Source organism: Lottia gigantea (assembly GCF_000327385.1).
Source record: "Lottia gigantea unplaced genomic scaffold LOTGIsca_120, whole genome shotgun sequence".
Classification (NCBI taxonomy): Eukaryota; Metazoa; Mollusca; class Gastropoda; family Lottiidae; genus Lottia; species Lottia gigantea.
Window position 1 is genome coordinate 805,956 of NW_008707226.1, and position 10,573 is coordinate 816,528.

The 10,573-nt window shown below is 37.3% G+C and overlaps 1 protein-coding gene across 1 annotated transcript; it reads right to left on the minus strand.

Annotated features, from left to right (window-relative positions):
* Window positions 1–595: 595 nt before the first annotated feature.
* LOTGIDRAFT_171806 (hypothetical protein) lies at window positions 596–5,301 on the minus strand (the record flags this gene model as incomplete). The annotated part of the gene is made up of 5 exons (XM_009048372.1): window positions 596–667; window positions 1,789–2,030; window positions 3,519–3,724; window positions 4,248–4,725; window positions 4,803–5,301. 5 exons carry the CDS (start codon window positions 5,299–5,301, stop codon window positions 596–598), a joined length of 1,497 nt encoding a protein of 498 aa, XP_009046620.1.
* Window positions 5,302–10,573: the final 5,272 nt, after the last annotated feature.

The following is a 10,573-nucleotide window of genomic DNA, read 5'->3' on the forward strand; positions in this document are numbered from 1 at the left end:
ATGTCAGTTCCGATTATTGATACTTCAGATTCATGAGATTTTTGGGTTCTTGAATAATTTCAGCCGGTGCCTCTCTCCATGTCGAAAATATTATGACCGATGAAAATTTAATGCCATTGACTTACTTTTTCAATTCACCTTAATTCAACTTCTTCAACTAATTCAATTTCTGAAACTGTTTCTACAAAAACTGCCTTCTATAACGCCATGGTTCGTGCAAAACAAAACAGCATTGCGCTAGGTGACTATAAACGGAATGAATGGAAGAATGAAACTTTTTTCAGTCACACACTGAAACGGGCATTTTCATTGCAAAATTGAGAAGCAACTTATTGCATCCATAACCAAGACCTGGTTTACTTCAACCATCTAGTGTAAAATGGATGGATGGACCTACGAAAAAAATTAACTTATACAACGAATGTTATAAAGAAAGTCTGTTATTATAATGAAATTGTTATGTTGTACTATATTGTTCGTTACCGTTATATTATAAAAAAGATGCTATATTTATTCGTAAAATATATTATGTTGACAATAATGGTTTTGTTCTCTGGTCTATTTCTAATGGAAACCTGGACTTTGGTTTCGTGTTTTATCTGCGTTTGACTTCCATCGATGTTCTCATGTTCTGGTTCATACAATATCCGGGATCCCCCAAAAATATCTAAAAAAAATAAGATCAGCTGAGAGTCAATGAGGCCACAGGCTTCAATGTTGGTGTACAGGTGGGATTTTACCATTTTAAGATGCTTTTTTTTACTTAAAATCCTTTCACCCCTTATGTCGCAGCTACACGCCCCTATGCAAGATGGAATCTGGGACTCGCCACGTATTTGGGTCGAAGGATGGAATTACAGATTACAGTTTCATACATTTATTACACACATTACATCTAAGAAATACACCACATGAAAGTCGGATAGTCGCGGATATGTGGATATGTGCTAAATACCAATACGGAGGCTTCCAATGCATTCCGCCATTCCGCCATTACTAATTAGATCTACACCATCATACCATTAGTAAAAAAGGTGTCTAAGGACTAGTGCTTAAGTACCACCGACCAAAATAAATAGCCCAGTTTGTGGAATAGACAACAGAAGTTAACAGCGCACTCCAACTATCTCACATGTGGGTACTGGGCCACTGAAGCCAATTCAAGCTTCATACCAGCAGGTATCCAGATCCAACCAATAGAAAAATGCACTAGCTTATTAAAAAACCAACCACCAAACAAATAATTACACCATGTGATATACAACCTCGTTAGACAGTACAATCAAATGCATTACTTACTAACCGATATACAATTAAACACAAATTGGTTTATAACTAGAACACAAGTTTTTTCTGTGCACATCAACTAAATTTCAAAACTATGATGTAAGTCGATATAATCTCAGAAAAATAAAATAACGAACGTAACATAATTACAACAATTACTAAATTATATAAACCAAATATAGCAAAACCAGAAATAGTTTACCAATATAGATTTTATAACCTATAACCGCATACTACGTATTAATATTACCAGTGATAACTGACATCAATGCCTCGCAAACAGCAGCGGGCATACTATCAAATGAACCATCTAAATGTAAAGAATGAATATATTTAGCCTTTTCTCCCACTCAGAATTGACCTGAGACATAACATATTCACCAGATTTCATCCATTTTGGCTTACGTGTAGTTCGCCTTGGTCGCTCTGATTCACCAGAAATAGGACTCAGTCTTCTCACACTTAACTAAGTATGGCAACTAGACTCGGACTATTACTTACTATTGTAGAACTACACGATCCATCTTCAGCCTTAGATTCATCTACGATATCATCGCTCATAGATCTCTTCTCACCCCCTCTTGGCGAATTAGCCTCCTGGCTAGAATCAGACTGTGTAACCATCTCTTCTAAACGGTAAGGATAATCTATAAATACTTCTTCATCGGAACTTCCACTTTCTACTACAGCTTCAGGAACAATAACTGACTTGATTTTCCTTGGTTTGGGTATTGGTAAAGTAGCTAAAGAAACATCTGAATCAATATAATTAACAGGTAATAAATGGTTGCGATGTAATGTTCGACGCTTACCATCGTCCGAACGAACAACAAAACCGGTATATCAACGTTAGGCTGATCTTCAACAACATACCTTTCGCTTTCCCATCGATCAGCTATTTTATGCTTACCTTCGAAAGCCAACTTCTGGACCAATACGGAATCACCCATTTCCAGTTTGGCACATCGAACCTTTTGATCATAATTCCTCTTCTGTTTCTCTTTACTTTTCTGCGACACAGAAATTGCCGACTCGTAAGATTGCTTTAATCGTTCCTTTAAAGCTTTAGTATAGGCATGTAAAGACATAAACGATTCGTCAGTTTTTAACCCAAATGCAAGGTCAACTGCTAACCTTGGATGACGCCCAAACATTAAATAATACGGCGAAAATCCAGTTGTCTCATGCTTTGTGCAATTATAAGCATGAATTAACGGTGCCACTTGAGATTTCCAATTGCTCTTTTTATCAACTGGAAGCGTTCCCAACATATCTAAAAGTGTGCGATTCATACGCTCACATTGTCCATTACCCATCGGGTGATATGGCGTCGTTCTGGATTTTGCTATTCCAGTTAAACCACACAATTCCTTAATTATACTACTTTCAAAATTTGCACCTTGATCCGAATGTATCCTAGCAGGAAGACCATAATGAACTACAAAATTATTAAAGAATGCATCTGCAGTAGTATGTGCCGTCATGTTTCTCGTTGGTACTGCTACAGCATATTTTGTTAACAGATCAGTTATGACTAAAATATACTGATACGACACATATACTTAAATGAAGATCTCCTAGACAATTTTCCATCAACCTTTGAAAGGTAGCTGGAGAATTAGATAATCCAAAAGGAAGTCTATTATATGCGTAGAAGCCTAAAGGACCAACAGTGAACGCTGTACGTTCCTTGTGTTCCTCTAATAACTCTACTTGATAATAACCAGATTTCATGTCTAACTTACTGTAGAAAGCTTTTCCTGCTAAATAATCTAATACCTCATCAATTCGAGGCAGAGCATATGAATCTTTAATTGTCCTATCATTCAATTGACGAAAATCAGTACACATGCGAAGCTTACCATTTTTCCTCCTACACAAGACAACGTTAGACGTCCACGGACTATGTGAATGACGAATTACTCCACATGCCATCAACTGTTTTAAATGCTCTTTCACTTCGTTGAACATTGCTGGGGGTACTCGTCTAGAACGTTGTTTGAAAGGTCGCTCATCCATGAGTTCAATCCTATGATTAACTCGCGAAGTATGACCTAAATCCAAATCATTTCTTGCAAATATAACACTAAAACTCAATAAAAGTTCATTACCTTTAGCTATTTCATCGGTTGTCAAATCACTAGGGTCAATTTCTACTTTACCAAGGACATCAAACTCTTCTACCTTATCAACAAATTGCTGATCTTCAACGTTAACAAGTTGTAACTCACACATAATAGCTTTAGGTAAAATGACGACAGTTCTGGTAGATACATTAGAAATATGAATAGGGATAATATCAGATTTGTCATAATCAAATAACATAATGGTTGGTGAAATATCTAAAACCGAATCTACAGCACCATTACAAGGATGAGCCATTACTGTAGTTTTTGGACAATACAACTTCTTGTCTACGAAACCTTTAAGTGTCGCACTTGAATTTGGATGAAGGGATACATTATGGGATTCTGCACTTTAACTATTCCCACAGAATAATTCCGTTTCAAAAACTCTTTATCGTATAATGCTATACTGCGAAACGTTAAATACCAAGATGTGTGGGATTTCAATCTCTGATGAAACGACATGCCTTGCTGTCCCTGGCATTCATTCATGAGCGTATATAAAATATTTGTACCTAGGAGAACAGGGACTTGCGAATTATATCTACTTACCGGAACTACCAATAATAAACACTGCAAGCCAGAATTATCTAATAAATCTGGAGTTTCCAGTGTTGCTTAAATATACCCAGAATACGGCAAAGAATTACCACCAGCACATTCAATATCTAAAATGTTTTCTAAAGGATACAACTTTAAATGAGATAAATGATAGTAGAAATATTCCTCGTTGATAGTCGATACCGTAGAACCCGTATCTAATAATGCAGAACAAGTCAAGCCTTCAATTTTAACAGAAACCTCGTTTGGCTCACCCACCAAACATAAACCTACCGACGAGGGAAGTCTCGATTTCTCCAACCCCGTGACGCTTCCCGTGACCCGAGGCTTTGATCGTTTTCCGACCAATTGCTATGCTGTGTTGGTGACCTACAATTCATCTGTAAATGCCCAGGTTTACCACATCTCCAACACACTGGTCCTGTGTGATAACTATTACGAAAATTCGTAGACGTTCCAAACCTTCTATTTCCGTCCTTTCGAGATGTGCTACCGGAAGATGATTGGACAGGTTGAACAAACTGAGATACAGTCTCCTTCAATTCCCCCATTTCAGTAGACAACGTCTTCACTATGCTCTGAAGTTCCTGTAACTCTGAGTTATATGAACGACCAAAACTAACCATATTAGACTGTTTAGGTTTTACATCAGTAGTTGATTTTCGACTATTCAAATCGAACTCGATACGTCTTACCTCAACTCTTAGTTCATCGAAAGTTGTAGGTTGATCGTATTTATGCGAAGATAATCCTTCAAATGAGGTAATAATCCATGCCAAAATACTCGACGGATTGCATTGCCAGCTTCATAGGAATTCGAATGCTCACTTTCAGTTGCTTCGGCGAACAAATTTTCGACTCTACATGCCCAAGAAGTGACAGATTCAGCCTCTTTCTGTCGAGCACTATAGAAATGAGCAATCAATGATTCTGATTCTTCACAAATACCGAACACGCTTTTTAGTTTAGCTAATATTTCTTTAATGGTCGCTTTTGTTCCAAGACGCATAATAACCTTACCAGCTTCCCCCTTTAATGAACGTCGAATAGCCAGTAAAATGATGTGATCGGGGTACACATGCTCAGATATCAAACAGTCAGCTTCATATTTCCACAGGTCATAACTTACCTCTCCTTTTCCAGACTCACCGTAAAATATTGATAGTTTTGGAATCTGATTACTAGGTCTTCCGGTACTTCGTTCAGTTTCTTCCGACTTATTTGGCCACTTACCTTGAGCTTTTAATGTCTCACTCATCCAAGACGTTACACCATCTGCAGTATGCACATCTTTTGTTGCAAACACCAACAATATCATCTTCCTCATGATGGCCTTTCTCTTTTAACTTATCCATAATGCAAATTAAATATAAGAAACCAACATAAAACTAAAAAACCAGCAAATTGAAATACTTCAGAATGCAACTAAATCCTATTAAACTGACATGGCCAGATCTGAACCAAATTTTACAGAGCATACATGGAACGGTACAACCACAAGAACCACATGCGAGACAGAGGAAAACGTGCTAAGTCTGGAAAAGAAAATACAAAAGTATATTTTATACTGGTTATATTGGTTTATAACTAGAACGCAAGTCTTTTTTGTGCACATCAACTAAATTTCAAAACTATGATGTAAGTCGATATAATCTCAGAAAACTAAAATAACGAACGTTACATAATTACAACAATTACTAAATTATATAAACCAATTTGTGTTTTATTGTATATCGGTTAGTAAGTAATGTATTTGATTGTACTGTCTAACCAGGTTGTATATCACATGGTTTAATCATTTGCTCGGTGGTTGGTTTTTAATAAAGCTCGTGCATTTTTCTATTGGTTGGATCTGGATACCTGCTGGTATAAAGCTTGAATTGGCTACAGTGGCCCAGTACCCACATGTGAGATAGTTGGGTGCGCTACTAACTTCTGTGGTCCTATTCCACAAACTGGGCTATTTATTTTGGTCGGTGGTACTTTAGCACTAGTCCTTAGACACCTTTTTTACTAATGGTATGATGGTGTAGATCTAATTAGTAATGGCGGAATGCATTGGAAGCCTCCGTATTGGTATTTAGCACATATCCACATATCCGCGACTAACCGACTTTCATGTGGTGTATTTCTTAGATGTAATGTGTGTAATAAATGTAAGAAACTGTAATCTGTAATTCCATCCTTCGACCCAAATACGTGGCGAGTCCCAGATTCCATCTTGCCTAGGGGCGTGTAGCTGCGACACTTAGACATTTGGGCCAATCATACTTTAGTCTCAAAAACTGGATTTTTTTTAGCTGAGCTAATCAGCTCACCGTGAACCGTGAACCTTCAAATCCATATGTGTTCAGAATTATCTGCGTTTCTTCAATTTAAGATACTTTGTGATACATAGAAAAGACATATTTCTGGTACTTCTGAAGACTATTTACATATCAAAAATCAACTAAAATCAACCTAACACCCTTTAAACCAAATGGTTTTGTTCCAAAATAAAAAAAAATAGCACAGACCAGAATAATAGAGGAGTTCCTCTATATATAGAAAGCCCTGTAATATACACATTAAAATTTGACTGTACATGATTAAAAGAAGAACTTTGTCAAAGCAAGGATGGATGTAGTAACCTGCACAATAAGAGCACAGAACGATATATCTAGATCTGTATTATAATCAGATCGTAGGCCTACGTGAGGCCAATTTGAAAGAATGGTGGACACCTACTACAAAACATTTCTCAATCCACTATACAAACTGTAACTGCCTAAACCACGAAATAACATTTAAGAACAGTTTGTAGCCAGATGACAACATTAACTTGACAAATATCACAGCCTGTATTTCTCACGTCGACTCATTAAAATTAACAGCTTATTAAATGGAATCAAAATTGAAAGCACATATGTAGGACTGAAACATCTCGATCGTAGCAGACTGGCCATAGGTCCTCTCGTGTTTCAAATCAAGTTCTAAGAATATTGGTAAGAAGCATACGGAGCTATAACATTTAATACTATTCGGAGTCCACCGCAATGTGTTCAAAATCAAACACAACACAATTTTAGGTTGTAAGTTCATGCATTGACATGAAAAGCCGCTATAATTACTACAGCCGTGTAACCTATTTTCGTGCATATAAGGATTCAACACCGAATTTCGTCAAAGTTAAAAAAATGGAATTTTTTTTATGTCTTAGATGTTTCCTCAGATATTCTACAAAATGATCAAAATTGGTTTGTTTTGATTTTCTTTATGAATCCTTCACTTTGACCCATATTTCATAAGTAACCAACTCGGCAAAATGCGTCACCTATTTTCGTGTACAATGTTTGATCTATAATTAAGTCGAGAAAAACTAGGTTAGCACGAAATTAGGTTACTTGTCTATATTAATTTCGGATTATATGCATTCATACCAAATTGCAAGAAAATAGACTGGTGGCCTACTTAGGCTATGGGACAGATTTAACTAGGTTTTTTTTAAAGTGGGTGTGCTTGAAGTGGGTGATAATTTATACCCTTTTAGACTAGATATAATTCAATATAGGATTATAGGCTTAACCAACATGATATGAAATAATCCTGAAATAGTTACATTAGAACATTTCTTTGACGCGTCTGACGTGTTTTCATTTCTTTGACGCATCGCATTTCTTTGACGTTTGACGTGTGACGAAAACCAGTTCTTTGACTTGCTTACTGACGGAAGTTTTGATGTTCCGATCGTGTGATGAAATTTCGGCCCAAACATATTGAATCACACTTAACCTTTCTAGAATACCGGATGCCACACAGATTTTGAGTTTTTCAAAAAAAGCAGCCCTTTGAGAAAGTTCATATTGTTCATGCGTTTTTTACAAAAACTCTGTAAAGAACGAATAATATTGGCAATTCCTACTGTTTTGACGTGTTTGTTTTCATAACAGAATTTTCTAAATGATCTTTCGTTTTTCGTTGAAATATATTGAAATTCTTTATTTAGTATGAGTTATTGCAGTTGTTCTTGAAAACGCGTTCAATTTTTAGCTTGTAAACACTCTAGAAGAGACAATTCTTGACAGATTTTGACGAAACTTGGCATGAGTGTTTGTTATCACCCAAGGATAAACCCTATTGAAAATCAGAAGAATCGAAAAATATTTAGTATGAATTATTGCCCTTGCTCTTGAAAAAACGTTAAATTTTTAGCTCGTAATCACTCTAGAAGGCACATTTCTTGCTGGATTTTCATGATTATATGCATTCATACCAAATTGCAAGAAAATAGACTGGTGGCCTACTTAGGCTATGGGACAGATTTAACTAGGTTTTTTTTAAAGTGGGTTTGCTTGAAGTGGGTGATAATTTATACCCTTTTAGACTAGATATAATTCAATATAGGATTATAGGCTTAACCAACATATGAAATAATCCTGAAATAGTTACATTAGAACAGTTCTTTGACGCGTCTGACGTGTTTTCATTTCTTTGCAGAAAGTTCATGGTTGAAAACACTGCGTGGAAGTCTGTTGGGATTGGAGTGTACACCTGCATTGGTACGAGTTGTCCTCCGAGGATAGGCATCTCCATTTTCTTTGCAGGGCTCCCCTGCTTTATGTAAACTTGTACTTTCAACCTCCGGTGTACTCTACTCTGAGGTTAGACATTGCATTTCTGGATCATCTTCTTCATCATCATCTTCTGGGAGATTTACCTTTTGTACAGACTGCTCCTTGTCGATGTCCTCGACCCTATCTGTAGGTGGTACCTGTCCTACATCCTCAACCACCGCCTATACTCCTTGTACCGGTAATTGCCTCTCCATAATGATATTTTCTTCATCGCTACTTGAACTTGATTCTAGTAGACTGTCTCTTCTGTCCCTCAAATGAATATCGCTTTCTTCGCCCACATGAATGCCGTTTGCTAAAGATTTTGAGTCTAACATCTCTTTCCTGTGGACTGTTTTGGGTGGTCCTCCTTTAAGTGGTTCTACAACATATTCGTTGAAGTCTTTCTTCTCAATGACTCTATATGGTGTAGGATTCCATATATCTTGAATTTATGTCTGTCCTGGATGTGATTTCTTAAGAAAACTCTTGATAAAACTTGAATTGGTTTATTTCGAGAATTGCTGTTGATCCTATCTTGTCGCTTCAGTGCTTCTCTCTCTGTTCTCTCACTGACTAGTCTGTACACTTCTTTCAGTTTCCTTTAGTTCTGGGAAATGATCTGGCCAGTTCCTCTTCTTTTCCTGTGGTAGAGTTCGTAGTAAATTGTGAAGTGTCCTGTTGAATCTTTCAGGGTGTGCGTTACCCTCTGAGTGATACGGTGTTGTCCTTGTTTTCTGCACTCCATAAATTTTACAAAGTTCTTAAATGATCTTCCTTTCAAAGTTATGGCATTGATCGCTGTGTAATCTTAATGGGACACCGAAACGAACGAACCAGTCTTTCACCAGTGTTTTTGCAACTCTTTTAGCACTTTGATCTTTCAATGGGGTAGCTTGGTTGAAATGAGTGTACACATCTGCCATGACCAACACATTCTCTATTCGGTTTGGTCCACCAGGTTCTAAGAGAGTAAAATCAATGGCTAGCCTTTCTAAAGGTTTCTTAGCAATAATTGATCCATAGTCTGGTTTGAAACATTCTACATGTTTACCAAGTCGACATCTTTGGCATTTATCACAGTACTCCTTGACTTCCTTGGCCATGAAAGGCCATATACATCTAGACTGCAGTATTTCAAAAGTTTAACACTGCTTCTTTGAGAGCTCTTGGGAGTATAATCTGTTTCACCATTTTCCCATTCAAGTTAACTTGTCTATAGAGTACTTTGTCCTCTTCAAAGACTTGCTTTCCAAAGCGTAGGAGTTTCCTGACTTCCCCGTCTTCGCGTTGAAGTTGACGACGTGTTGGTTTAGTCCCATTCTTCCAATATTTATAGAAGTTTGAGGTTGAATTGAGCAAGTTCTCCTGCCCATCTCATATCTGTAGCTCCAAGTTTTGTCTTAGTCCGCAGGTAACTCAGGGGACTGTTGTCAGTGTATACGTGCCGGATTAGCATAAGCTTAAGCTTGTTTCCGAACCCTTACTTATTTTCTGTAAAATTTCATTTAATAAAGAAATAAAATATTGTTTAAACCAGTGTATACGATGCATTCTGATCCTAATTGCAAGTCCCTATACTTGTCTGTTACTGCCCACTTTAGAGCAAGTAGCTCTAGCTTCATACTACCGTAGTGGTCCATGTTCTTTTCGTTGGGGCGTAGTGATCGACTCGAGTAGCTCAACACCACCTTCTTGCCATCCTGTTCCTGTGATAGTATAGCACCTAATCCCAGATGACTTGCATCAACTTCTAAGATGTAGGGCTTTGTGAAGTCTGGATATCCAAAGATTGGAGAAGTAGTAAGTTTTTCCTTAAGCAGTTCAAAAGCTTTGTCACACTCACCATTCCATGCTTTCATACCCAGACCGGTAGTATTCTTGCATTTTTTGCCTGTGCCTTGCACGAGTCCATGTAATGGTGCTGCTATTCTAGCAAAGTCTTTAATTAAACGCCGGTAATAGCCGGCCAAGCCGAGGAATCCTCTCAAATCTGTCTCTGTTTTC